At 50.4% G+C, this 27,781-nt stretch overlaps 12 protein-coding genes across 12 annotated transcripts; 8 read left to right on the top strand and 4 right to left on the bottom strand.

Moving 5' to 3' along the window:
• Positions 1–4: 4 nt before the first annotated feature.
• On the bottom strand, positions 5–4,251 carry N7511_000191 (chromatin-binding exonuclease XRN1; the record flags this gene model as incomplete). Its single annotated transcript, XM_057122616.1, has 2 exons — positions 5–2,511; positions 2,562–4,251. 2 exons carry the CDS (start codon positions 4,249–4,251, stop codon positions 5–7), a joined length of 4,197 nt encoding a protein of 1,398 aa, XP_056988349.1.
• Positions 4,252–4,732: 481 nt separating this feature from the next.
• N7511_000190 (WD repeat RBAP46/RBAP48/MSI1 family protein) lies at positions 4,733–6,359 on the top strand (the record flags this gene model as incomplete). Its single annotated transcript, XM_057122615.1, has 6 exons — positions 4,733–4,757; positions 4,813–4,884; positions 4,953–5,058; positions 5,112–5,573; positions 5,637–6,122; positions 6,185–6,359. 6 exons carry the CDS (start codon positions 4,733–4,735, stop codon positions 6,357–6,359), a joined length of 1,326 nt encoding a protein of 441 aa, XP_056988348.1.
• A 968-nt stretch (positions 6,360–7,327) lies between these two features.
• On the top strand, positions 7,328–8,473 carry N7511_000189 (GTP cyclohydrolase I; the record flags this gene model as incomplete). The annotated part of the gene is made up of 4 exons (XM_057122614.1): positions 7,328–7,533; positions 7,616–7,749; positions 7,816–8,120; positions 8,171–8,473. The coding sequence occupies 4 exons, from the start codon at positions 7,328–7,330 to the stop codon at positions 8,471–8,473; spliced, it is 948 nt and encodes a 315-aa protein (XP_056988347.1).
• A 1,303-nt stretch (positions 8,474–9,776) lies between these two features.
• Positions 9,777–12,485, top strand: N7511_000188 (uncharacterized protein; the record flags this gene model as incomplete). The annotated part of the gene is made up of 1 exon (XM_057122613.1): positions 9,777–12,485. The coding sequence occupies one exon, from the start codon at positions 9,777–9,779 to the stop codon at positions 12,483–12,485; it is 2,709 nt and encodes a 902-aa protein (XP_056988346.1).
• A 1,744-nt stretch (positions 12,486–14,229) lies between these two features.
• Positions 14,230–14,961, top strand: N7511_000187 (uncharacterized protein; the record flags this gene model as incomplete). The annotated part of the gene is made up of 2 exons (XM_057122612.1): positions 14,230–14,262; positions 14,575–14,961. 2 exons carry the CDS (start codon positions 14,230–14,232, stop codon positions 14,959–14,961), a joined length of 420 nt encoding a protein of 139 aa, XP_056988345.1.
• A 222-nt stretch (positions 14,962–15,183) lies between these two features.
• On the top strand, positions 15,184–17,552 carry N7511_000186 (putative protein kinase; the record flags this gene model as incomplete). Its single annotated transcript, XM_057122611.1, has 3 exons — positions 15,184–15,385; positions 15,625–17,308; positions 17,363–17,552. 3 exons carry the CDS (start codon positions 15,184–15,186, stop codon positions 17,550–17,552), a joined length of 2,076 nt encoding a protein of 691 aa, XP_056988344.1.
• A 1,145-nt stretch (positions 17,553–18,697) lies between these two features.
• N7511_000185 (eukaryotic translation initiation factor 4E) lies at positions 18,698–19,793 on the top strand (the record flags this gene model as incomplete). Its single annotated transcript, XM_057122610.1, has 3 exons — positions 18,698–18,732; positions 18,808–19,545; positions 19,601–19,793. The coding sequence occupies 3 exons, from the start codon at positions 18,698–18,700 to the stop codon at positions 19,791–19,793; spliced, it is 966 nt and encodes a 321-aa protein (XP_056988343.1).
• Positions 19,794–20,461: 668 nt separating this feature from the next.
• N7511_000184 (uncharacterized protein) lies at positions 20,462–24,593 on the top strand (the record flags this gene model as incomplete). The annotated part of the gene is made up of 6 exons (XM_057122609.1): positions 20,462–20,686; positions 20,875–20,981; positions 21,049–21,144; positions 21,209–21,272; positions 21,330–22,459; positions 22,523–24,593. 6 exons carry the CDS (start codon positions 20,462–20,464, stop codon positions 24,591–24,593), a joined length of 3,693 nt encoding a protein of 1,230 aa, XP_056988342.1.
• A 259-nt stretch (positions 24,594–24,852) lies between these two features.
• Positions 24,853–25,493, bottom strand: N7511_000183 (gamma-glutamylcyclotransferase family protein; the record flags this gene model as incomplete). Its single annotated transcript, XM_057122608.1, has 2 exons — positions 24,853–25,409; positions 25,445–25,493. 2 exons carry the CDS (start codon positions 25,491–25,493, stop codon positions 24,853–24,855), a joined length of 606 nt encoding a protein of 201 aa, XP_056988341.1.
• Positions 25,494–25,730: 237 nt separating this feature from the next.
• On the top strand, positions 25,731–26,647 carry N7511_000182 (signal peptidase complex subunit SPC3; the record flags this gene model as incomplete). Its single annotated transcript, XM_057122607.1, has 2 exons — positions 25,731–25,876; positions 25,993–26,647. 2 exons carry the CDS (start codon positions 25,731–25,733, stop codon positions 26,645–26,647), a joined length of 801 nt encoding a protein of 266 aa, XP_056988340.1.
• Positions 26,648–26,953: 306 nt separating this feature from the next.
• N7511_000181 (YqaE/Pmp3 family membrane protein) lies at positions 26,954–27,477 on the bottom strand (the record flags this gene model as incomplete). Its single annotated transcript, XM_057122606.1, has 3 exons — positions 26,954–27,149; positions 27,215–27,290; positions 27,429–27,477. 3 exons carry the CDS (start codon positions 27,475–27,477, stop codon positions 26,954–26,956), a joined length of 321 nt encoding a protein of 106 aa, XP_056988339.1.
• A 24-nt stretch (positions 27,478–27,501) lies between these two features.
• N7511_000180 (Branched-chain alpha-ketoacid dehydrogenase kinase/Pyruvate dehydrogenase kinase N-terminal) lies at positions 27,502–27,738 on the bottom strand (the record flags this gene model as incomplete). The annotated part of the gene is made up of 1 exon (XM_057122605.1): positions 27,502–27,738. The coding sequence occupies one exon, from the start codon at positions 27,736–27,738 to the stop codon at positions 27,502–27,504; it is 237 nt and encodes a 78-aa protein (XP_056988338.1).
• Positions 27,739–27,781: the final 43 nt, after the last annotated feature.

Genomic DNA, 27,781 nt, shown 5'->3' with positions numbered 1-27,781 from the left:
TTCCTTACTGGGCAGCAGCTGCAGGAGCACCTGCAGGGGCACCTCGTCCACCACGGCCTCTACCACGGTTGCCATTGCCATTGCCACGGCCACGGCCACGACCACGTCCACGGTCTATTCCTTGCGGTGGGGGAACCTGGCTGTAGTTCTGGGGGCGGAAGTTGGGGTTGTTCTGGACAACGCCCTCGCTAGGGTCGGTGTTGTCCACAGAGGTGTATCCGCCTCGTTTGCCGCCAAAGCCACCACGGCCACGGGGACCGCGGGGAGGACCCCCGTTGGCTTGAGGGCGGAAAGGAAGGTTGAATTGCTGGCCATTGTTCAGTCCACCACGGCCGCCACGGCCGCCTCCATTGCCCTGTCCGGAGACAGCACCACGGAAAGAGCCCCTCAGGGGAGGAGGGGTCGCTGCATTCTGCAACTGTCCTTGACCACCGGCAGCCAAGGGCGCACCGTAGCCGGCAACAGTAAGAGGGGTTGCAGTCTGTTGGGGTTGCTGGCTGCTTGCAGCACGGGAGCTGGCGATCAGCTGGCGGTAGGAGATATTGAGAGCGGACGAGGCCAAGATGGTCTGGCCGCGGAACGGCGAGCATCGGCCACCTAGAGTGGTACCGCTCATAAACGAGACATCAAACAAAACATCCAACAGAAGGGTGCGTGGGGTTCTGGTGAGACCGACAACAGTGCCGCGAGTAGCGATTGGCACCTTACCAGAATCCTGCGCATAGACGATACGGTCGCCAAGCTTGAAATTCTGGTTTCCAAGACGGTGCTCAACATCGGCAGGACGAAGAAGAGCACTGCGAGGGACACCGCGGACCTTCTTGGGCTGCATCTGGGGGTGAGCCAGGCCGAGGTCATCGGCATCCTTTTCGATCAATTCCACAATGTCCGAGTCAAGCTGCTCAGCGTCAAGAGGAACCCTCTCAAAGTTCTTGGCTTCAACAGACTTCAGCCAATCCTTGATTTCCTTGATCTTCAGAAGAGCAGTCTCCTCTGGATAGAAATCAGTTGGCGAATAACGATCACCCTGGGGGTTACGCTGGATACCAGCAATAAAATCTGGGAAGTTGATCATGTACTGCTGGATGAGGTCGATTGCCTTTTGGCTGAACTCCCAGCCAGTCTCTCCACGACGGGAGTATCCAAGGACCTTCTGTTGCTTGGCCTGGAATTTCAAGTTAAGACCGAGGTTTGCACGTGTGCCTTCAACGTCAACGGTGAAAGAAGAGGTAATCTTGGCCAGAACCAAGGGGTTGAGACGAAGGCTGCGGGCAATGGCGTACGAAGGCATGTAAGGGCAAAGTTGCTCAGCCTGTTTGACACGCTCACGTCCAAACTCGGGTTCCCGTCCCTTTACAGCCGCGATCAAGCCGTTGACCTTTCCATCCTCGTGTCCACCAATATGGACAGGTCTTCCGTAGTTGAAGTCACCCAGGAAGAATGCACGGGAACCCTCGGGGAATTCCTCTTCAATGGGAATCGCCTCACGCTCAATGAAACGCGCATCGGGGTTAATCACATCGTCCACAACAACTTGCAAAGCATAGTCGGTTTCCTGGCCGGGAATATCGGCAAATTCCTTGATGGTGGCGCCTGCGTCTGTCTTGGACATACCCTTGAGAAGTTGAATGTGGACCAGGGACTCGACCTCTCCAATAATGATTGCCAGGCGTTTGCTATAAGTATTCTCAATCTTGATCGCCTTCTTCTTCCACTGCTCAATCTGCTGAGGGGTGTGAGGAATCTGAGCGGGGTGTTGTTCGCCGGGAGGAAGAACATAATCGAACAGCTCGTCCGAAACACGAACCACAAGAGCTTCTTGCAAGAATGGGTATCCCACGTGAACACGTTTTCCTAGTTTCGTTTTCGCCAGTTCGACGCTTGACCGACTTCCTGGGTCAAGAAGAGTGACAACCTGGCTTTCATTCCGACTGTCTTGTTGGAATACGCAGACTCCGTGGAAGCCCAACTGCCCATGGTGCGGTAGCGTTTTGATGGTAGGGAAGCCAGCCAGGGCGGCTTCGCCGAGGTGCACACCGTCCATCAAGCCGGCATAGGGCTCCAAGCCATCCATGACAGGAAGGTCGAAGATGTTCTCAATGCAGCGGCAATTTGGAAGATCAGGGAACACACCAGGCATTGAAGAAGGGTAGACGAAGTTCACATCCGGGGAGTAGGTGAACTTCAGGCTGGCGCCAAAGTCGTTTCTTCCCTTCTCATCCGCAGAAAGCAGGTTCTCCTTTGTTTTGAGCGCTGACAAAAGCCGCTTTTCGTCGATGAATGGAATTTTGACCACTGCCTCCCACTCCATCTTTTTGCCGTTCATGTCGAGATCGAAATCACGGGGGTAGAAATCATAAATGGGAGATTCGGGCGAGGTCATCAAGTCCCAATAGGCAGTGGGAACGATCTTCTTACTGCGGTCTGGCAAGACACCCATAAGCTGGTCAAACGGCCGGAAAGGCTGTCCCAGCTGGAACTCCATGTCTGCATCCAGGCCAAATTGCACATCTATTCGACTGTTAGCAACAAATTCAAGCTGAGAGGTCAGTGCAACAAACCGGAGATCATAGGAGCATAGTGATATTGGAAGAACCAAGGCCATGATGCGATTCCACGGTAATAGTAGAACAAGACCCACTGCAATCCTTGCACATAGTTCTGTGCAAGCTTCCTCATCTCCTCCTTGTTGTCAAGGCCCCAACCGAACTTGGAGCGGTAATAGTTATCCTTCCACTCTTGGAACTTGGCGTCATATTGCTTCTCCGCCGCCTCCTGGGCCTCCTCGGGAGTCTTGTCTTGAACCTTAGCCTTTTCGTATTTCCGAATAATTCGCTGGACAGCCATGGATGCTTCTTCGTCCTCATCATCATCGTCATCTCCATCGCTTTGGGACTGAGGTAGCTGAAGTCTCATGAATCGATCGCCATTCTCATTATCGATAGTAGACCAAGACAAACGAAGCTCATCCGCAAGCTGTTCAACGAAGGTGCGGTCACGAGCGGGAAGTGTGGGAGGAAGATCCAGAGGTTCGGAGGCCTTTTCAGACCTGTTCAAAACGTACTTCTTGACCGTCTTAAGAATGTCCTTCTGGACCGGAGTGAGCGTGAGCTCCTTCGGCTTCTGTTGCGTCTCGATAGATCCATTGTTTTTCTTGGATTTGATCCATTGAGCATCGGAGTTTTCGGCCTCGAAAAACCGATGTTCAACGCCACTCAATGCCTGCACAAGCATACCTAGGCGTTTGACGTTGATGACACCTTGCTCGTTGATGTAGCCGCCCATCTTGGGCAGTACCTCCTTGTAGAGCTTAAACATGAGAGCAAGAGCGCCTTCATTAATGTGTAAGTTCGGCAAATTGGGTAGGAAATCGTTTCCAACAAAGAACGCCATGAGGATGAAATCATCAATGACACGCTCCATATCGAAAGGGAAATCCAAAACACCTTCCTGCTCTAGCTCCTGGAATTCCAATTCCAGGTACTCTCGAACCACGCTGAGATGTAGCAAATAAAAGTTTTGATGTTCAAGTTCTTTTCGCTTTTTCGAGACTTGGCGACCAAAGGTCACTTCTTCGCGAAGAAGACAGAAATGAGGATCATGACTGAGAAGTCCCAGCATGATCAGGTCTGCATCGAGACCGTAAAGACAGTGGCGAACGTTGGACTCATAGTTGGGTTGCGCTTTCGAGCAACGAATGTATTCCATGATCTTGTGTTCACCTTCTCCAGGGACCTCATGGCCGGAGAGGACAATCTCCACACCTTGCCAATCAGTGTCCTCCGAGATCTTTTTGTTGATGAAGTACTTAAGTTGCTGTGTCAACTTCTGCATGAACTCCGTACCGGGTGTGATGCAGTTGCTGTCGAAGGCATCTTCCTTGGGCATTTCCAGCCCCTGCTGAATAGCCTTCTCCTTCGCATTCTCCGCATCTAATGCAGTTCGGAATCGACGAGCACGTTGCTGGTTCATCTTCGCACGCGGGGCAACACCATCGACGGCCATGTAGAAAAGTTTCTTGGGCTTAATCTTGCCAAACAAATGCTCAATGTAGTTGAAGATGGCAATGAACATCTGGTCCTCTGTCATTCGGAAGGTTGGGGAATCGCTGTCACTATGCGTACAGTTATGGATAATGCCGTTCATATCGAGGTATAAGCTGTCAAATTCGGGTATCCGGCTTTCTGCGATCAGCATCGAGATGGAGGGATACCGCTCGCTCAACCAGCGGAAGAATTTCGGAACACCCATGATGAAGGTTGAGTCAATTCAAATGATATTTCGTCAGAGGAAACGACCGAAGTCGAGGGTTCGTAAGAGTCGAGGTCGTAAAGGGGTACTCGAGAAGTATTGAAGCAGATATGCGACAAAAGGTGAGATCATCCAGTGACTCAGTAAATCTGGGGCTGGAAGTGCGCCGAGACTGCAGTCCTGAGAGAAAAAAAAAGGATTTGCAGCTGGCAGAAATAGCACGGAGGTAAGAAGGAGGAAAGGGAAAGTAACGCGAAACGGGACAGAATTGACGCTGTTCGAAATGTATGATGCGGCACCAAAAGCTGGCAAGCTGATCCCACGATGCTGTTTCTTGGCTTGACCGCCTCCCAAATAGGACTAGCCTTGGTGCCAAGACCTTTTACGCGGTTGCGCGTTGGGCTTGTTCTCCTTCGCATATCGCAACTCTCTACTCCATATTCTCTTTTTTTCTCGTTTTCGCTCTACACATTTGACAGTTATGGATCCCTATGAAGAGGAGAATGGTGAGCTTCAATACCCTTGCAGGCTATGTGAATTTCAAGTCTGATTAAAGCTCAGGTGCTGGTGACGAGCATGAGAAAGACCAGGATCATGACATGGAGCACACCGACGAGAAGATCATCAATGAAGGTAACTACTCTGGGCGTCACTGCGATCTACTCAATGGCGGCCAGCGCTAATTTTTTCAATGCGCGCAGAGTACAAGACATGGAAGAAGAATGCGCCATTCCTCTATGATATGATCTTGAGCACGGCACTAGAATGGCCAACACTTACAACGCAGTGGCTGCCAGATAAGCAAGAGTATGTTATAAGCTTTGCCTATTGTCGTTGTCAATCTAACAAAGTGCCTCTAGGGTCCCAGACAAGCCCTACTCGACCCATCGTCTTCTTATTGGCACACATACCACTGGCGAAGCCCAGAATTACCTTCAAATCGCACATGTTCAACTCCCTAACCCCAATGCCCCAAATCCCGACGACTACGATGAGGAAAAGGGAGAGATTGGCGGCTATGGTGGAAGTTCCAAGAAGCCTCAGATGGAAATCAAGTTCAACATCGTTCAAAAGATCGACCACAAGGGCGAGGTCAACAAGGCCCGATACCAACCTCAAAATCCCAATATCATTGCGACGATGTGCACAGATGGACGAGTGATGATCTGGGATCGATCGAAGCACCCGAGCTTGCCAACCGGCACTGTGAACCCTCAGATGGAGCTCCTAGGCCACGAAGCCGAAGGCTTTGGGCTAAGCTGGAACCCCCATGTAGCTGGTCATCTTGCGACAGGTAGCGAGGATAAAACTGTCCGACTTTGGTAAGCATTGACTGTGTCAAGGAACGATATTTGGAGCAGCGAACTGACCGAGCTGGACCGCAGGGATATTACCACTTACACCAAGGGTAACAAGGCAGTTCGACCAACCCGTACCTTCACTCACCACTCATCTATCGTCAACGACGTTCAGCACCACCCTCTTCATTCTTCTCTCATCGGAACCGTCTCCGATGACATCACGCTTCAGATCCTTGATACCCGTCAGGATGACTCTACCCGTGCGGCTGCTTCAGCCGTGGGCCAGCATCGCGATGCTATCAACTCCATCTCGTTCAACCCTGCTGCCGAGACCATTTTGGCCACCGGCTCTGCTGACAAGACCATCGGAATCTGGGATCTCCGCAACCTCAAGTCGAAGCTACACTCGCTAGAGGGTCACACCGATTCGGTTCAATCAATCTCGTGGCATCCATTCGAGGAGTCTGTTCTGGCTAGTTCCAGTTACGACCGCAAGATCATGTTCTGGGACCTCAGCCGAGCAGGCGAGGAGCAAACCCCAGAGGATGCCCAGGATGGGCCGCCAGAGCTGTATGTTACACTGTACCTTTATTTAGCTGAACAGTTTGAACCCATTGCTTACTCCATCTTAGGCTATTCATGCACGGTGGACACACCAACCGCATCTCAGACTTCAGCTGGAACCTTAGTGACCCCTGGGTTCTTTGTTCTGCTGCTGAGGACAACTTGCTGCAGGTGTGGAAGGTGGCTGATGCCATTGTGGGTAAGGATCTGGATGATGTCCCCACTGAGGAGCTGGAGGCATGAAATATCAATTAACAAGCAGATGCCGATTTCAACATTTGCCATGCTGGTGTTTCTTCGGTGCAGACGAGTCAAAAGGACAATAATGAGCAACTATTCAAAATACCAATCATTCCATATACAATCATGCTAGACGACAGTAGACTTATCAGTATGGATCATTCTTTTGATATCATAGTCTCTCCTGTATATTAAAATTATTGTTGGTGAGATATTCCTAAGCTGTTTACGTTTCTAACGAAGTGATATAGTTTGATTATGATCCTGCATGATTCCGGTTGATGAAAGAGATGATAGCCGACTGTATCATATTAAATATATAGATGGGCATATGTGGTCACATGATAATCGAGCAAGCGTCTTGACTCGATATATAACCGATTCAAGGATGATTATCGAGCTCAAATAAGTTAACCATACGGAGTATGTAATCTCACAACAAATAGAATAATTAAACAGTGGATAGGTCAAAAGTGATTAAGGAGTCTTATTGGACGCCGATAGGACTACTGTAAGTAGACTGCCCCGACATCTTGTCCGAATGACTCACCACATGTGATTGAAAGTATAACGTTATACATGAACAAAGTGGAGTTACCTATTAGTATAGTAGATCAATAGTAGACTTACACATCGGTGCTATAAAGAGTGAAAGACAACCAGGCTTATATAACTTCCATCAAGCGATCACGTTATGCAAGTGGGACGTGATCTGCATGGCAGATAACGATAGCACCCGGGCGGTGAACAAATTGGGGGGGCAGAGCGGGGGGTAAAAAAGAAAGGTTAGCGTCCCGTGAGGCAATAACTAAGCCAAATTTTCTTCTAGATCTTATTTTCTAATTCTCTGTTTTATCATCGAAGAAGTGATAGAGGATTTATATTTTACATCTTGTCAAACCATATTAACCTACACATCATGGGTTCTGGTTCCCCCCCCACCCTCGAAGCCGTCAGCTATTCCATCCCACATGTTGAACGGAAGCTCTCCTCTGCAGCATTCCACCGGTCACCGGGATGAGCGTGAACGTGAGAGCCTCAATTCTTCCATCCGATCCTCTTTTGAACCCCGAGTTCCCCTCCAATTTGAGGCTCAGACTGGAGCTGTTGCTGGAGCCGTCCCCACTGAGTCCACTTCCACTGGATCAGTGCCAATTCGCAGTGTGGTGCCAGTCCGGTACGTAACTGATGATATGATCTAATCGCCATCCATGGTCTCCAGGGCTATTTGTTGTCCCTTACTAACCAGTCGGACATAGACCTACCCTGAATGACCCTCCCCGTGACCCCCGGGATGAAGGTGGCCCATTGACCCCTCCAGCCACTGCCAGCCGCCCTGCCAGTCCCTATACAATGAACCCACCCATCGATTTCGATGGCCTTAGCTGGCCTTGTAAGTGATGCCAGCTACATGACTGAACATCATACCCGAGAAAATGTCCCTAATCGTTGCAATTAGGTCCCGGAACTAGACAGCGGCTGGAGTCGACCCCGGAGGAGACCGACCAAAGAATTGCGAAGTTGTCCGGAGCTATCCGGACCATTCTTGAATGCATTGGGGAGGACCCCGAGAGAGAAGGCCTTCGTGAGACACCAGAGAGATATGCCAAGGCTATGCTCTACTTCACCAAGGGTTACGAGGAGAACGTTCGGGATCTAGTCAACGGCGCTGTCTTCCACGAAGATCACGACGAGTTGGTCATTGTCAAGGACATCGATGTTTTCTCGCTTTGCGAGCACCACATGGTCCCCTTCACTGGAAAGGTAACAACTCTTATAAGATGTATTGAGTGGTCGTTTCTGACATTTTCTAGATGCACATTGGATACATCCCTGACCGTCGTGTCCTTGGTCTGTCGAAGCTTGCTCGCCTGGCGGAGATGTTCTCTCGCAGACTTCAGGTTCAAGAGCGTTTGACCAAGCAAGTCGCCCTTGCCATCTCGGAAGTCCTCAAGCCTCGTGGAGTTGGTGTCGTTATGGAATCTTCTCACCTTTGCATGGTCATGCGTGGTGTGCAGAAGGTCAGCAGTACCACGACCACCAGCTGTATGCTTGGGTGCATGCGGTCCAGCGCTAAGACCCGAGAGGAGTTCTTGACGCTGCTCAACCGCAGATAACGAACTATGTCCTCAACCCCGTACCTAAAACACGGGATGTTGATTTACGGATTCCGGAGTTTTGGTGATTACCTTTCAACAGGTTTGGGTGCTCTTGTTTTTTTCCTTTCCATGTAAAGCGTGAACTGGTGTTTTTGTCTTGTCTAATGTTTGCATATACTTCGGCACCATCGGCCCTGTTATGTCATGTTCCCTTGTTCTGTGAAATCCCGTTCTTGCAATCTGCTCGGCGATTTCAAGACATGATGGAACAATCTTCTTGATCAACAAAAGAGAGAGAAAAAGAAAATTTACTAACCAACCCTCAAGAGGCCTTTGCTACACAGCCCGTGAGTTTCGACATTGATCTCCATGATGCTGGCAAGGCTGTTTCAACACTTGATTCCTCAATTTTGTATGACTATTCCTACCTAGGAATCATCTTTCCCTTCGTTACCTTTGTATATGTGCTACGTATCAGAGTGAATGTACATTGTTCTTTCCATTGCGTCTTGTCTCGTTAGTTACTCTAGCGGAGGAGGTATTGTGCATCTCCAGAACTATCTCTACGTAACAAGCTAGGAACCAAGATGGAAGGCAACAGCTTCCTGAATGATTTATTGACTGCCTTAGAATGGCTGAGTGGTGCTTGCATGCTAGGGCTATTGTTATTCGCCCTATTATGATTTCAAATACGACAAAACAGCCCGGCCAGGTGCCAATAAGGGGCGACGAGTCAATACGGGCTTCTCGACAAGCCTTATACGTCCCTTCCATTTCGGATAACCAGGTAGAGATATGAAATGTTTACCCGTCTTGAATTTCACTCGTTACGCCTCTCTTCACCTTGCCCCGATCTTTCATCCTGCTTCACAACAATCTACATCATCTCTTCCTCTACAAGCGCATTTCGTTCTCCCAATTCTGCACCTCACAGCGCTTTGTCAACTTGCAGGTGCTGCTGGCCCTATCTGCGGTATCCTCGCCACTTTTCCACAGGGCTAGCCAGTCTGAGATTGCGTATGTCTATTCCTCAGGTCCGATCTTATATCCCTGCTCAATATGCACACGCGATATTTTCCAGCCACGAGACCGCAGTCTGGCGCAAGAATGAGTGACACAAAGTTCTTTGTTTACTATGTTCTTGCTGCTGCTTTGTCCTGCATTAAACAAGGAGCATCTCTGTTAGCCATTGTTGATCAGACTATCATTTGCTTTTTTGATCGAATACTCATACGTTAGTCTGATAGGTCGACCTGCCTGCCATATTTGCCAAAGCCTCCTCCCTCAGAAAAAGACAGCAACAAACAAGAAATTGATCATAATGAGTCGCCATCCAGAGCACTCGATCTTTCAACCCTCCTTGACTCGTTCTGACAGACTCGATGCGCCTAGTTCTGGACAAGAATCACCCGACCTTTCACCTGAATCTTCACTGGAAATCCAGGATACAATACCTTCTCTTCAAGCCCGTAGGCTACTCGAGCCAGGCGAAATTAGCGCTCGTGCAGAGATGGCAGCCATCCCATCCCATGCGAGTCTCGGCTTCAAGTCTGACACGGCTGCTACAGCTCAATCTGTGGAGCCTGAATCCTTTGAAGTCCCGATAATGCTTGACGATCCGACATACTGTGCAGTTCCTCGCCCTGTGACACCAACTGGCCCTAGGTTGATTCGTGTCCCCATGTCCACCAATCCGCTCTCTGTTCCACTTCCCGAGTCTCCTGATTCTGCATCTGTTCCCCTTCCCGAGTCTCTTGTGCCCACATATACCCTACCTGCTGCTACTTTCAACGCGAACCAAACGTCGCTTCCACGTGGAGCCTTGTTTGCGGCACAATTCGGTCGGCCAGATTTAGCATCAACGCAAGTTTCATGGCCTGAAGATGCTGTGCCATATTCTACAGAGCGCATGTTTGAAGCATGGCTCATCCGACAGCAGCTGCTTGTCGGCATTCCGATTGACCAACTCCAGCCAATGACCAATCCTACTCCAGACAGCACGTTCCGAACACCACCATGGATTATTATCACCCCCGATGGCGCTTATATTCGAGCCGTTCCACCTGCGAGATTTCGCGGTGTCATGCAGCCCATGCCTCGTGTTCCTTGGTTGACACCACTCTCCACCGAGTTGAACCAACCAGCTGATTTTCATTCTTCTGCTGCACGAAGTCCTGCTTCTCTGACTGTGATGGCCGATGACGTTTCGACCAATCCCACAACGTCAATTTTACTTGACGTGATCGATTCGGCTCTTGAGAGATCTCCAAATCTGATTCCACTTCTGGAGATGTCTCAGCAGTTGGCGACAGTGGACTTGGCCGATTCTGCTGTAACTGATGACATGAACCTACAAGAAACTCCAGTGCCTCTGGCTGCGCTCTCGACTCCCACTACTCACCCGCGTCTTGGTGCGACGGAAGGGGACGTTCGCTCACCCAACCCTAGTGCCCCATTAACTTCGAATCCGACTCTGGCAGCCCAGTCGATTCTATCTGGCTTATCAGCCGCGAGGAACTTACGTTCAGTACGATCACAAGCACCTTCGCCAGAACTGCCTGTCCCCTCAGTTCCTGGTGTAGTAGGACCACGTATGACATTGCGCACCACTCCGGTCTCGTCTAATGCCAGAGATTTACCACGCCCAGAAGGACTGCACGCCCCTGCACTTGTTCCAGTGGTGTCCTCGGTCCCCTTTTTTACGATCTTAGAACCACGACTGGCAGCAAGTCGGCCCCCGAGATTTCATCTAACTCCTTCGAGAGACCCACGCCCTGAAATGAACCGTTGTCGCTTAGCCAACGTAGCCATATTCTCGGGATCACTCTATGCATACCCCCCACGACCTAGGAGACCACGCCCTGTCCCCATGTATCGATGGCACAGACCATCGCGCAGACCAGTTGAAGGATCAGCTACGGATGGAGACATTCCTCTTCGGGTTACTCGAGTAGATCCCATCGATCCTGATACTCTAAATCGCGAGACTCCTTTCGGAGGTGGTGACGGATCATGTGCACGATTTTCCACATTTGATGCCCTGGACAACAAAATTGGCAAAGATGATGTACTACCTAATGCCGAGAATGCAAAGGCTGCTGAACAACAGAACACTTCTCAGATCAAGTGGCACCGACAGGAGCCGCTGCTCAACCGATTTTCCACCAATCTCTACCGCATGGTGACATGGAACATTGAACATGCTCCTATGGAGCCCCTTTTCCAGGGAGCGTTGCTTGACGATCTGGGTATCAAACTTAATTTTGTGAATGGCATTTTCTGTCGTCTTTGCGACTTCTTGACTCCGATGGTTCATAAAAGAACATGGCCAGAGAGAACAGTGAGAATGTTGTTCAAGCTGTGGGACCTCATGAAGCTTCCTGACAACTATTACCGGCTCTGGATCTTGCAAAACCGCAAACTGTGGCCTGACAAGGATCTTTCTTTGGACAAGGAGTGCATTCCTGAAATCGATATTGTCCTCAAGGACCTTCATTGCAACACTACGTTTGATAGCATTTTGACGACTGCCTGTTTCACAATGCATGACATGAGCATGGTCCTTTGGTTTTTGAATGGCAATGCTCCAGCAACCAGGCTTGAGATGCGAATATTTCTGTTTCAATTACAAGAGACAGACCGCAACCCTCGGGAAGATGAACTTTCTCCGCATCGCCTGGGTTGGTACCGTTGGGAAGAGTCAATCCCCGTTGCCGATCCCTGGACAGCCCAGGAAGCTCGAAGCCTCTTGAGTCGTCAGATTTATTTTGTGATGTATCCCATCTACTATCCTGCTAAATACGCGGACCTCAATCTCGGTTCTTCTCCCGCGAGTCCCGCTCAACGCTGGGGTTTGATCCCAGTTAATATTCTGGTTATGGATGAATTTTTGCGCCGCAAATTGAATGATTTGTCCACTATGGAGCAGTGTGGAGATCTTGAGGAAAATGATGATCTTTCCTGGACGGAGGAAATGCATGAATTTCTGAATGAGCAGCGCTCCTTACACATGCAGATGTCGAGGGATTGACGTTTCTCATGACAATGTGTGCATTGGTGAGAGAAGCCTGGGGGAGGATAGGGGTAATAGTACCTCTCTAACATAGAGAGAAAATACCGAAAAACCAAATAACATCGTGGTGAATGTAAGATTAGAACAATGAACTGAGTGATATTAAACCTCCTTGCCCTAACTTCTAATGTTGATTAGATAACATCACATGACCTTCATGTGACTCCACCTCCAGATCCACCACTTCGACCTCTCCCATGACATCAACCTCCAGCTTCGCTCTAGTTCTTCCATTCAACGTGGTATGCGCCCTAACTGATCATTTGAATTTCCCACATTTTGAAAAATCCCCTTTCTCGATTTGTGATGTGAGCTACTCCCCGGGTGAGGACGGTCGGGGGTTCTTATTCCAGCCCATCCCGCTTGATTGCGGCCCAAGTTCCAGACCACGGTTTTTCCTTTCAACGACCATACCATCCAGCGTTTCTTGCTCTTAGATTACACATTGTGGACTCTGGTCCTAATACTGGATGTCATGCGGTTGAATAAGATGAGGGGCAAGGTTGATTATGGCCAGACCTCTAGTCGGTCTAGCATTTCAACTGGGTGCCGCGTTGGGACTTATATTCCCGGAGTCTACGCGGATGGAAACTGCATTGAAATTTGCCTTGATCGCCTCGTACATTGATCCTCGCCTTTGATACACCTCTCACCGTTCTTGTCGAGTTCCCCTCCCTGGATCAGCATGTGTCAACATGAGAACCGCTTATCCCGCAGAAACGGACGAGATGTCAGATCAGCTCAGTTCACCCCAGGATCGAGATCATATTCGCCCATACTTATTACCTGGCAATTATTATGGTTTAGCCAACACCCAGTTTATCTGTAAATCACGACGACTTTGCATTTCGTTTGCACAACGACTGGAAGTTTGAAAGGCCTGCAACGTTAGGTCCGAGAACTTCACCTCGAGGTGATGTTGGGATCCAGTTTCAACAAAGAAGCGCGACCTTTGGAGTCGACTCTCACTGGTTGGCATCGGGATGACCCCCGGGGCGAATGATTCTACTCAAAGCGACCATTGATTTTGTGGTGTGACCCGCTCATCCAACGGGTTCAGCCAACGGCTCACAACAGCGTGTTTCTTGCAGTTGGCATACAATACGTAGATAGTTCTGTCGGGCAAGCTAGCTCGGTTCCAAGTGGCTTCGCCACGAGCAACTATACAGAGTGCAAATCGGACTTGAGAAAAGAGCTCTGATAGTTGAACTAACCCTGTCAGATCAGCAACTACCCCTTCAGATCACCCAGGGAGCCAGAGGTTGACTTGTTCAGAACCCATGGCAAGACTCCTGATCAGAGAACACCAAATGATGAGCTGCACATGCTACAACAGCTGCATGTCATTTTGTCGAATCAACCTGTAGAGCCACAACGGGACCCATTCCACCCCCGAGGCTATCCAACGCCCATTCAGTGCTCATGGCGAAGTAGTTGCTATGCATGAATGTATTAATAAATTTGCATAGGTGCGTATGCCCCATTCATCTTCTTTGCTCACGTTAATGTTCAGCAGCGCTTGACAACCCGGACTCTTCGGTGCCCGGAAAAACTAGGCTCCCGCTTTCCCCCAACCCCGAAAGACTTCCTGGTAACGCGAACACGGTTGGATCGTCTACGCATTTCATCTTTATCGACAGTTCGAGCCTAATCCCAAGCACCGCCGCTTGTTGCCTTTCTACACTCTCCTTGTTTGAACCAGATGCCGTTGGCGCAGTTCACATGGCTGGGTCCCGTAGGAGTCCGCTGAGAGACCAGTGGAGCGCTGACCAAGACCGCGATCCCCGTGACGGGGACCGGCGCAGAGGTCGAGGGTCAGGCCGTGATCGAGGAAGAGGTAGAGGGCGCGATAGAGGTCGTCCGTATCGGCCTAACAACCGCAATTTCGACCGACCCGGAAGGTCGCCACCGCGCGCGTCCCGCTTTGGCCCTGGCCCTTCTCACGGCCCTGGTGATTTTGCATCAGATCGATCTCCTCCTCGAGCTTCCCCTGGACCTCCCCCATTCAACAATAACCGCCGATCGGATTTGAACCGACCTTCATCAGCTGGTGACTGGAACGGCCCTCCTCCAGGTTCTTTCCACAGAGACCTCCCAAATACTCGACGAGACGAGTCACCTTCAGGACCTCCATCCAAGCGTCAACGAACTCGAAGTCCCTCTCCTCGTGGTCGCCGACCTCCACTTCCTCCACAGTCAAATTACGGCAAGCACAGTGAAGGACGGGACCGAAGTCCTCCATTCAAGAAACGCGGTGAACGTGGTGGGCGGTTCCAGGGCCGTGGTGGTCCCAGGCGAAGATCTCCTCGACGAGGCCGAGATCGTCGTGGGAAAGACCGTCACCGTCCTGATATTCCTCGCCCAGGAACATCCAGATCACCAATCCATGATCGGGGATTTCATCCTTCACCTGGCCGACGATCTAGATCGTTAAGTGGTGATAATTACAGCGACCACGGATCTTACTATCGCGCAAATTCGCGGCATTCAGCACGCTCACACTCCAGGGTCTCTGTAACGTCTCACGCATCAAGACATACCTCTGAAATGAATGCTATTCGCCCAATTCAATCCATTTTAGACGACAGACCTAGGTCTCCATCTCCACCGCGCCCGATCCCGAGTTTCGACCCTGATAACTTCGGTGATTCACGAGATGTATATTCGCATGGGCCGCGTGGTCAAGATACGAGACACAAGCCATATCGTCGACCGTCTCGACCACATCTCGATACGCGACCTTATGGCACATCTCCCCAACATCCAACAGCAGGTTCATACCATGCATCCCCACCACCAGGCTCACCTTACTCTGGACGAGGTGGATGGAACGGACCCCCAGGACATTCTGGATCGGGGTGAGTCAATAACACATGCCTCACGCATGCCCTAAACTCTTCTGACATTTATTCCAGCCAAGCCTCTCCCCATCGACAGGATACTTACTCACAGAATGGACACTCCGGGCATTACTCCCACAATCAAGGTCAATTTAATAGCCCCGGGAATCATCACCCTCAGTCTCCATATGGTGGATCTTATCGCGGTGGCCATCGAGGCAATTTTTCAAACCAAGGCCCCGACCGACGATTTTCAGGCCCTGGTACCCATCCCTATCAATCTGGACACCCACAGCGTGACGCAAAGGGTCACTTCAATAACCTTCAATGGACTGCCCCGGGGGCTAGAGGCCGTGGAGGACAGCATACCCCTCACCAGGCACACAGTCATGGATCACAGACGCCCAATCGACCACGTTCCATAAATGACCCTCAATCCCCCCGAGGCGAGAACGGGGATCATATCCGACCTTCCAGCAGAGATTACCATGGTGATAATCAGACACAGCCCGCACCGGAAAGCCAGAATGGCCCATCTATGCAACAGCCACTCGACGAACCCAATGATTCAACACCGAACAGAGGTGGGAAATTCAGTTTTGCTTTCAAATCCAAGGCTGCACCCTCACCGGCCCCGAAGCCTGTACCTGATCTTGCCCAACGCATGAAAGTTCGCGAGCCGGCTCCTCGTGCACCTGAGCCGCCACAGCCTCGCAACAGGCTGACCAATGGACCGCTACCTAGGTTCAAACCAGAACCAAGACATGATCGCCGTGACCGGGGTGGACGTGATCGCGGCCGGGATCGCAGAGACTTCCGTGAACACAGAGATTTCCGTGACCCGCGAGACCGAAGAGATGACCGCCGATTTGATCAGCGCCGTGACAGACGACCAGGAGACCGCGCTCCTGGACCAGATCGCCGTCGCGAGGCGTCTCCAGCGCCAGCAAGAGAGCCACCCAAGCAGAAGCGAATCCTCACTCGCCCCAAGCTTCCACCTACAATCCCCCAGGAGTTTGCCGAGTCTGATTCTGTTTACTTCCGAAAGCCGGGCAATGAGTCCGTCATTGGCGCTGGTACCTATGGCAAAGTTTTCAAGGGAATTCATGTCTATACCCAGCGGCAAGTCGCACTGAAAAAAATACGAATGGAAGGCGAAAAAGATGGTTTCCCTGTTACAGCGGTGCGAGAGATCAAGTTGCTACAACATCTCCGGAACCACAACGTTGTCAACCTCCTCGAGGTTATGGTCGAAAAGAACGAATGCTTCATGGTCTTTGAATATCTATCTCACGATCTGACTGGTCTGATCAACCACCCTACTTTCTCCCTCACCCACTCCCACAAGAAGGATCTGGCCAAACAGATGTTCGAAGGTCTAAACTACCTCCATCACCGTGGTGTCCTCCACCGAGATATCAAAGCAGCCAACATCCTGATCAGCAATCGGGGGTTGCTGAAGTTTGCCGACTTTGGTCTGGCCCGATTCTTCTCCAAAAGTCGCCAACTCGACTACACCAACCGCGTCATCACCATCTGGTACCGTCCTCCTGAACTTCTTCTTGGTGAGACCCGATACGGCCCAGCCGTCGATGTATGGAGTGCTGCATGCGTCTGCATGGAGATGTTCACCAAAAAGGCTGTGTTCCCTGGCGAAGGCGGCGAACTCAGCCAGATGGACAAACTCTACAACCTTTTGGGTACTCCCAGTAAGGCTGAATGGCCAGATCTCGTAGAGATGCCATGGTTCCACCTCATGCGGCCAGCCGAGCGCAAGAAGCGCATCTTCGAGAATGTCTACCGTGATGTACTGACATCCGGTGCGATGGACCTCATCTCTTCCGTCTTTCACTATGATCCCGCTAAGCGGCCAAGCGCCGAAGAAGTCCTCCAACATCCTTACTTCCTATCGGAGGAACCAACCCCTCACCCACCCATCGAGTATGTATTCCCAATCCCGGTCTTTTTGATATATTTCCTAATTTCGTTTCATAGATTGGAGCATGTCGAAGGAGACTGGCACGAGTTCGAATCCAAGGCTCTCCGCAAGGAAGCTCGCCGGATGGAAATGCAGAACCAAAAGGACCGCGACAAACGCAAGACTGAAGCCTCGGTGACGAGCAGTGATCGGGACCCCAAGCGCACGAAACAGGACACCAGTGGTCATGGTTCGTCGCACGGGTGATGAACAATATCTTTTTTAATGTTTTCTTATTTTTTTGCTTTTGAAATGCATCGGACCCGGCAGGTGGAATGGCTTGCATTTACGTTTATGGGATTCACTATTCGGGACATGGGCTTACTTGTTACTTATTGCCCATTGAGCATAAATCTTCCAATTTACAATTGACTTCCAACGGTCTTCATATTCAGTGCACGGGACGGTAGATGTATTGCCCCAATCCACTAGCATTACAGCCGAGGTGACCGCAAAGCTCCAGACTAACCGCTGACAGGGGTTGACTGTGGGGAAACCTAAGTAAGCTGCATGAAGTTAGTCTGGATTCTTCCAATCGACCATAGCTGCATGGGCATATTTCCGACAATCAGACTTTGCCTGTTTACCGCACGCTCAACCAGCCCAGGCCGTGAAGCCAGGTGTATAAAAGGCGGTTGAGACCTCGGATTACCAGAGAGCTCGAGATTTATCTTCATATAGAAAAGAGACATTGGATTGGACTATCTGCACGTACTGGAATAGAAGAAAACAAACAATCATAAGAGAAAACAGTCAAGTGTGCCGTCAATCAGGTCATCAACGTGTCATGGGTAGCTATAAAGCCCTCGTGATGATGGTTTTAGATGCGATCATTTAATCTCGACACACACATCGGAAACGCCAGAGCTGTAAAAGGATGAGTCAACAGCGTTGATTTGAGTTGGTGGTCTTGGAGAAGAAAAGAAGAAAAGAAGTTGTTCGCGCGAAGAAAAAGGGAAAAAAGGAAAAAAGACGGTGCGGGCGCAGGCGAAGTGGGCTGTGATTGGCCGGGAGCTGCCCAGGTCGAGTCTCCGATTCATCGACACTTTTCCCTCCTTGCACTCACAACTACACCTACTCACTCCCTCTACTTCTCTTTCTCTGTCTCTTTTTTAAACTCTCTTTCTGTATTTCCTATCTTTCCTCGATACCCCGACCTTTTACGCATTCTCACCCAAGCCTCTTTTTCCCGAATTCCTGCGCAGAATTATCCGAGATCCGAGCCTATACCATACCCTACGTCACTAGGATTATTAGCGCGGGCGTCTCATCTTGGTATAACGGTTATCTCGGGCTCTCTTCTCTCCGCCTGATGACCGCTCGTGGCTCGGGCAGTCTTCTCACCCGCCGCGATGGATAATGCAAACCTGTGGACACGTCGGGCAAAGTAAGTGCCCCTCCTCCGCCGGGCTGGAGGAAACATGGTCACTGACCCGAGCTTCTTTTCTTGCCCACTCTACAGTTCCTCCAAGTTGTCACTGTCAATGTCCGGTACGGAGGCCAAGGACGGAGGCGCTCGGGTTGAAATGCCCCGCGCATCGAAACGCTTCGGCCCCGACAGCTCGCATGGCCGCTCAAATCCCTTTAACGCAATATCCCCTCTATCCGGCGGCGTTTCCTCGCCATCTACCAATGCCTCCTCTGCATTTGGCCTCGGATCTGGCGCATTCGCCTCATTCGGTGCCCCCAAGACCCCCGGTACCGGCGAACGCCGTGAGATCTTGGATCATGACGAAGCTCTACGACAAAAGGTTTTCGACGCCTCTGTCTCTGCTCCTGGTGAGCACCCCTTGAAGTCGACATGGATTGTCTGGTACCGCCCTCCTACTCCCAAATACTCCGATTACGAGAAGTCCACTGTCCCGCTTGCTTCCATATCCTCGGTAGAAAGTTTCTGGGCTGTCTACTCTCACCTGAAGCGCCCATCACTTCTTCCGACCGTTTCCGACTACCATATCTTTAAGAAGGGTATCCGTCCTGTTTGGGAGGATGAGGCCAATAAGCGGGGTGGCAAGTGGATTGTGCGTTTTAAGAAGGGTGTTTCTGACCGCTACTGGGAGGATCTGCTCTTGGCTATGGTTGGTGATCAATTTGCAGAGGCCGGAGACGAAGTCTGTGGTGCTGTGCTGAGTGTTCGGGGCGGTGAGGATGTGCTAAGTGTCTGGACGAGAATCGACGGTGGGCGCAACATCAAGATCAGGTAAGACCCACTGAATCCGGTAATTCCAAGTGCAGATACCTAACTTATGACGCAGAGAAACGATCAAGCGCCTCCTAGCATTCCCCACAGACACCAACATCATCTGGAAGAGCCACGACGACAGCATTGCGCAGCGCTCCGCCATTGACCAAGCCCGCCAAGACAAGACCACTACCGGTCCTGTTCACCAAGAACGGCGGCGCGCCGGCACTGACGACTCTGACAAAGTCAAGGCTGTGGCCCTGTGAATGGATCTGAGATTCCAGCCTGGCCTTGGGCCCTGTATAGTAAACCCGAAAAAAAAACCTTCATTCACGAATCATTGGGACGCGTTTGGGTCTTAGGGCGGTGGGGCATCGAGGCGAACTCAGCGGTTTGATTTGATTTATGTCTTGAGTGAACTCATCTGATATATGCTTCTTCTTTTTGTTTTGCCGAGCTTATGCGTGATGTTTCCCTTTTTTGTATGCAACATGAATGCAGCGTCCGCTGCTAATTCTTTTCTCACCCGAGAGTAACTTGTGTTTTGTCTTGGATTCTTTGTAAACTGCATGGTGGGATCTTCTCTTGTTGCTTCTTTGGTCCAGCGCTGGCGAAGTTGGGGCACATTCCAATGAATAGTGCATTGTCGTGCCATATATCTCGTACACCTTTGAGTTCCTAAGTTGCCAAGTTCCTAGGTTCCTTAAGTTCGCTTCTATGTTGTATACTTCGTATACTTCGGGCTGTGCCAAGTCCGATATAAATGTGGCGCCTGAATCCTCAGGCGACAATAAACTTCTCACCGCCCTGGTCATGACGATGCGGCGTGCTTTGGTCCCAGGAATGAAAGAAGAAGAAAAAATTGATAACGGGATCACCTCAAGTAGTCTGGGACCTGCGCAATGCAGAGTGCCATGATCCGGTGGTTGTCTTGATGCCTTGGTTTGAAACCCTATCCGACATCGTTACTGCTCTGTCGCCGCGCCGACAGCCCCAAGACAAACGGTCTGCAGTCCAGCGTGCACCAACCACGACCCCTCCCCCTCGCTCTCGACGGGGTCAACCTTATCCCAACCCCTTCACCTTCGGCTCCGGTGACGACAACTCTCCTGGCGAAGTGGCCGCCGGTGGACACTTTGATTCCTCTACCCATCCAGAAGTGCGTATCCACCCGTCTCGCCAGTGTTTGCTTTTGCGGCAGGTTTCCCTTTTGAGATGCGAACAAGCGCCAAAGCACATCGTTGCACAGCGCCAGCTCCCATTTTTCCTTTCAGAGCGACATCTGTTGCTTATCATCCGTATCCTTGACCCGCTATGTGGAGCTTGAAACTAATATAATCTACGCAGTCGCCTCATAGTTATGTCGATACGTCCCCCTCTCAATCCCGATCCCCAAATTCACGCGAGGACCTTCGCGAACGGACCTCGCAGCCTTTTTTAGAGCTCGACCCCTGGTTAGATCATATTCCCCACATCGCATACCGCCGCCAGACAAAGACTTACAGACCTACCCTTTCCTAGGTCGGGCCTTTCGCCGCAGATGGTGAACAAGGATCGGCGGGCCGATTCCCAAGATCGCAAAGATGAGGCCCGCTTATTTGGAGGGAGATGGAATGGGTACGTCGTGCAATTGAGCGATGTGCGAGTTAGAATCTTGGACCTAACGGACCGTGCTTTATAGAGACCCCCAGAACGGAGTCAGGATCACGCCTGGGCACACAATACAGAAGAAACCAAAGCCGGGGGTGAGATTCTATTCGTCATATTCGTTTGACCTTTTTTGTCTGATGAGTTACTTGCAGGTTGGCTTAGGGTTCTCCCCAATGGACAATATCTCGGGCTCGCACATCGGACGAACGAGTGGACCTGTACGCGCTCAAGGCAAATCAGCTCCGAGGAAAGTAAACAAGCAGACTTCGGCCGCGAAGCAATTGTCTCATCTGGATGATGCGTTCGAGGAATCAAATCGGCCAAATAAGAGGCGACGACAAAGTGATCCGGCTGACAATGTCAATGATAATATGAGCGCAACCCACTCGATCAGAAATTGCTCACCTCGGACTTCGCCACTCGTTCCTTCCAAATCCAAGGACAAGTATCGTCTAACAGGCATTGGCGAGTTCCAAGATCTGGAGAATATGTTGTCGCCTTCTTCTCATCGCACTCGAGATGCTCGCGGCTCTTCTGGGGTATCTCAACTTGAGAAATTTACGGAAACCGCAGCTCAACAGCGTCGCAGCCGGTTTGAGGCGCTCGATTCCCTTACGAAAGACAAAAGCCACACAAATAGGACTGCCAAACCACGTCTGTCAGACGAAACTGAGGGCTCGATGAAGCCCAGAAATCAATCTACGGTTTTTTTGGAGACTGATCGTCGGTCTGATCCCGATAGTCCTGACGAGCTCCAGGGTGATGTTACTACTGGTCCACTAGCAAAGTACTCGGCGGACAAGATCCGTTGCATGGATACACGCAATCAAAAAGCCCAGGCTGAAATTCTTGGCCGAAAGCGCTCACCAACCGACATTCGAACAACTGACTTTGCGGGATCACCACCGGAAGGACCGAAGCGGACAAAACGCTCCCACAAGAACACTGGTGATTCTATTCCATTGAAGACAAGTTTCTTCCGCATGGGTCAATTTAGCAAAACTTTCACAAGAGAGAAAAATGCTATCTTATACCTGGCACCGGATAGACTTGACATCCCGGGAGATCTACTCGACGGCGGCAACAGCATTGATATTCCTTTCAGACATGTCAGCCAGGTCCTCGTGGCCGGGGACCTGGGCTGGAAAATCAGAATGAAACTTTTACAGGGTTCTACTGGGGTTGGCCAAATACTCGACATTGAATTTCCGACTCAATACCAGAAAACTGCTTTGGTTAGGGTTTTGCAAAATGCTCATGTCAACGTTCTTGAAAAAGACATGTATGTTTTCATTTCAAGACTTTTTCAAGACTTCTTCACGTATCTCTGCTGACAGGTTAATAGCAAATGGATGAACAAGGCGTTTGCAAGACACGAAAAGGATATGGCACAATCTAAAACTCTGCCCAGGAGTACGGGTATCGATGATCCCAACGAAAGTCTCAGCCCTGTGCGCAAGGTGACTTCCACTCCGCGACGAAAGATCTCGGACTATTTGCAGGATGCAAATGGCGAGTTTGGGGATGAGTCATTGCTTGAAGAGAAGCGCATAACGAAAGCATCTTTGGCCTGCACAGATGGTAATTTCGAGACCAAACAATCGCCGAAAGACAAACAAGATCACACTGATGCCGATGCCGATGCCGATGCCGGAGTCGAGATTCCCGTGAAACCCTTCAGGGCTTTCAAGGAAACACCTGAACGCGAAACCCGATCTTCAAGGCGGCGTGCGAAAAAGAAAAGCCCAGTTGGAAGTGGAAGTGAAGATTCCGACAGGGAAGCTGCGTACCTACAAAATGATACTGGTCGTGACAAGTGGAAGAAGTCGTTGATTTATCCCCGGATTGGAAAGAAAAAAGCTGAGGTCAATCTTGATGACCGTGACCGGCTCCGTCCCGACGAGTTCCTAAACGACAACCTTATTGCGTTTTACATGCGGTTCATTCAAGATCATCTTGAGCGTATGAACAAGAAAGCGGCCGAGCGGGTCTACTTCTTTAATTCTTACTTTTTTGCAACACTCACAAACACTGCTCGTGGCGAGCGTGGAGTCAACTATGCTGGCGTGGAGAAGTGGACTCGCGCTGTTGATCTTTTCAGCTACGACTATGTTGTTGTTCCAATCAATGAGAATGCTCATTGGTATGTTGCTATCATCTGCAACTTGCCAAGCCTGGATCTTGGGCCCGCGGAGCCTGCAGAAGTGGCCCAGACAACGACACGCAGCACTGAATCCTCAGAGCACGATAAGGAGGCGGAAGAAATACGCGAAACTCCCGAACCGGAACGTGCATCCGTGCCGGAGTCTGAGGCTACCTCTGACACATCACCCAAACCGGCATCCAAGGGGAGTTCGAAGGAGACTGAAACTCGGAAGTCATTTTCCCACCTTTCGCTTGGTAATAAACCAGATGGCCAGCAAGATGCCTCCGACTGGTGTCCGGACTCAGACGAAACCCCTACTGCCCCAGTGACCAAGGTTTTGGCTCCCTCACCTCAGAAGCTCACAGGTGACCATGACCAGAGCAAGGCATCAAAGCCAGCAGTTAAGCCCGAGAAGAAGACACGGAAAGGACCCAGGCTAAGCCCCGAGCAAACCTCCATCATTACATTTGATTCTCTCGGCATCAGCCGCGCCACCACTGTCAGAATGCTCAAGGATTACATTTGTCGCGAAGCAACAGCTAAGCGTGCCGTGGACATTGACCAAAAGGCAATCAAGGGCATGTGTGCTCGTCAAATACCTCTCCAACCAAACTTTTCTGACTGCGGCCTTTATCTGCTCGCCTATCTGGAGAAATTCGTCCAGAACCCTGATGTCTTTGTCACGAAAACACTCGGACGTAATATGGATCCCGATCTTGACTTTCCTCCTTTGGGCTCGGGTCTACTCCGTCGACGACTTCGCGATTTCCTGGATGAGCTTTACGACGAACAAAGAAAAGCCAACAAACAAAAGGCTGAACCTGAACAGGTCATGGCGGATCGACAACCAATCTCTTTCCTTTTAGGCCCACCAGAACCCGTCCAAGACAAGGCTGAAGTGGAGGAGGAGATACCAGAATCACAGCCTCAACAACAACCCAAGAAGCCAAAGGAATCAAATCAACACAAGGACTTGGTAACAGTGGAAATCACACCACGCAAATCCCAAAGAATCGAAGATCAGGAGAGCGAGGACTCAATTCTGGACCAGGTACAGATGGTCCCTCTCACACGACCAACCCCCACAACACCTACATCCAAACACCTCAAACCCCCAAGGGAGCAAAGTGCCCCCTCTTCGCCTGCCAAGGAAGAGCCGATCATTCAAGTTCCTGATAGCCAAGAAGAACATCCAGTTCCAGGTACACCTCCACGAAAGATAGAGGAGCGGGTGCGACGGAGTCCACGGGGCCCTTTGCGTAAAGAATAGATATGCTTATTTTCATTCCTCATTTAGTAGTGTTTTATCTATTGAATACAGTTTCCGGCCGGGTACAGACTGTAGCTGGTTACCATATGCATATGCAGGCACATTTATAATTCTTCTTACTCTCAGTTGAGTTTGGGTTCAATGTCATATTGTATTAAGTACTATTTGAGATATCATATTCTGTATTTCAGTATAATCCATATCTGCATATGTTTTCTAGTTCTACTTCTAGACATCTCTCAACTTCCATTCTATACCTCTACCACTCGCTCTCATCAGCACCCACCCACCAAGCCAGATTTTCCTTCTTAAACGTCTCGAAATCCCACTCGGTTTCCTCAAGCCGATCCATACCAGCAATCCACTCATAGGTGGTAGCTTCCACTTCCTCCCCTCCAGACGAAGACGTGTTACCAGCACTAGCCGCATTAAGAGCCTCTTTCAAATGCTCTTCGTCACCATTATTGGAAGTAACTTTCGTCTTTCCGGGTTGAACTTCGTCACCTTTGCCCATAGGCAAAGTTCGCACGGTGACTTTTCGATGCGTGTATTCGGACCCTTCAAATTTGTCCAGACGGTAGATATCACCGTCTGTCAAGCCTGTCACGAGGATTCCTAGGACAGAGCTTTGACTTCCTGTCTTTGCATCTGTGTTGGCCACTCGTACAATTCCTGGGTAAGAGACACCCCGCACGCGATGGCGTCGGTAGCCGTGTAGAATTGCAGGCTGGAAGCTTAGCATGGCTTTTTGCCAGGGCTCTGGGTCTGCTTGGCCGTGGATCACTCGGTGGAGGATCTGTGGGGCCATAAGGGTACCTGTATTCTTGGTGTTAGTCTCTTTTATATTTGACTCGGCGGTATTTGGGTCTTGCCGTAGAAGAAGAGAGCGTTATCTCCCATTTTGAGGTGTCGGGGTTGCTTGAGTTGGGGTGTTGGTGATATGCAATTGATTATACGATGACTTGAGAAAAGAGAAGATCAGCAGTCAGTCAAAAAAAGAGAAGAACAAGAAGAAGAAGAAAGGAGGAAGTGAGAAAACATGGAGAGGGGAGCAGTGACGGTATAGATCTAGTTCCTTATCGATAAGCACAAACATGCCCAGCTGGCTTCATCCGCCCTTCTCTTCCTTCATCAACAATGCATTCGTCCTTGAACCGCGTACAGTCCGTCTTCGGATTCTTCACCACTGTCGCCCTGGTGGTGAGCGCACTGGCCGCAGTGTCAGTGCTGTTCTTCCCAGCAGATGCCACCACGGCCGCAGTAGAGCTGAAGAACGTCCAGGTGTAAGTTCACGTCTCGACCTCCAATCCCCTCTCTATACCCATATACACCGATTCGACTACAAGAGAAAAGAAAATAGATGAGCCATTTGCTAATGTCCGAGATTTGAGGACAACAGCGTCAAAGGCAGACCACACTACTACTCCACCAAACGCGAAGAATACGCCCAGCTCCGTTTCGACCTAGACGCAGACCTAAGCCCCCTCTTCAACTGGAACACAAAACAACTCTTCGTGTATGTCTACGCCAGCTATTCCTCCTCCGACAAGCCCAATAGCCAAGTCCGCAACTCCGAAGCCATTATCTGGGACACGATCATCGAAGCCGCGCCCTCGCCCTATTCTTGGGAAATCGTGAAAGACGAGATCCTGTCCCGCGTGCCGGAACAGATTGCTTCAGCGGCAGCTCCTGCAAAGAGGCGCATTAAGAAGCGCGCTGCTGCCGAGAAGGCTGCTTTGAAGAAGGCCGCCGCTGCGAAGAAGCAAAAGAAGAATGACGAGCCTCTGGCGCCTGGTGTTCTTAGGTTGCGTGGTCAGAAAGGAAAATATCAGATTAGTGATATCACTGGGAGACTTGCAGAGCGTCAGAATGTGACGCTGCATGTTGGATGGAATGTTCAGCCTTGGGTTGGAGCTTTGTGGTGGGCTCCTGCTACCGGTGCTGTGCCGCGGACTGAAGGGACTATTGTTCCCAGCGGGCCTTTTGATTTCCCCGAGTTGAAGGGCAATAAGAAGGCTGCCACTGAGGCCAAGGCCAAGGAGGCGAGTTCATAGGCGGTTGATTTCTGCTTCTATTTACTTTTAGATGTATCTTGACGTATTATGTCTGGCCTAACCTCGGCATCTACTGCATTTGAAAAAAGAGATACGTGGAATATCAGATCAAGTCATTAAGAATCAAGGTTGGTCCTTGTTATTTCATTGCTTGTACGAGAGGGACAGTCGCTCTCGAAAAAGAACAAGATCGGACGCTATGAAGGAAACCTAGTAATGATGAAACTAATTCCGCTGACAAAATTCATAAAGAGCGGTTTCGCTGTCAAGAGAGCTCAACAACGGGTCTCGGGCTGTTGCAGAAAATCAGATAGTACCGTAGCCCCCCTGGGCAGGGGGAGGGGCATGCATAGGAGGATGCGCGTGATGACCTCCATTCTGGATGCGAGTGGAGTAGACACCCGGGGCTGGTTGCTGAGCAGCACGAGTTAGGGGATCGCGGTTGCGACGATTGTAGTAGACGTATTCTAGGTAGAAGGCATGGATGTGACCAGGGAAGTAGCTGTCATAAGTCGCCGGTTAGTTTTGAAATCTGGCGGAGTTGGTTTCAGTTGGGAATATACTCACCCAAGAATAGTGAGAAGGACGTTGATCCAGAAGTCCGCGCCGCAACCTGAGATGAGGAAAACTCCCAGAGGAGGAACTGGTGGTTGTTAGTATATGAACTCTTGCCATTCTTGCCATTTCTGTCGCGAAGGCTGGCAAAAAAATTGACCATGTCGGGTCTTTTTTTCCAGCAGTGATTTTAGGCAAAAGCACACATAAATCGCGGATCACTTACTGAACAATGTGATGATGATCAAACAGAGCATCGAACAAGTGCCTGCCATGGTTTGGTTGCTTGTAGGTTGTGTTTATTGAGAGCTGGAGGTTCGCTTGAACTGGGTAGTAGCGAGGAAACTGAGGAGGAGTATTGCGAAGAGGAGAAGGAAGATATAAATAGGGATGTTGTCATCGGCAGGGGAATTAATGCGTTTCATGATCAACGGTAGGGCTGAGAGTTGGCTGAAGCAGTTCATTCGCTGCCCAAGTCCACCCGTGGTGACGCTGACGTCATGCCGTGTGGACGCCACGGCTGTGGCGAGTGGCATGTGGCGGTGCGGGCAGGACAGCAGGGGAGTAGATAGGACAAAG

This window comes from Penicillium nucicola (assembly GCF_028828085.1).
Source record: "Penicillium nucicola strain IBT 29836 chromosome Unknown utg000001l, whole genome shotgun sequence".
Lineage (NCBI taxonomy): Eukaryota > Fungi > Ascomycota > Eurotiomycetes > Eurotiales > Aspergillaceae > Penicillium > Penicillium nucicola.
This window is presented reverse-complemented; position numbering and strand designations above follow the sequence as displayed.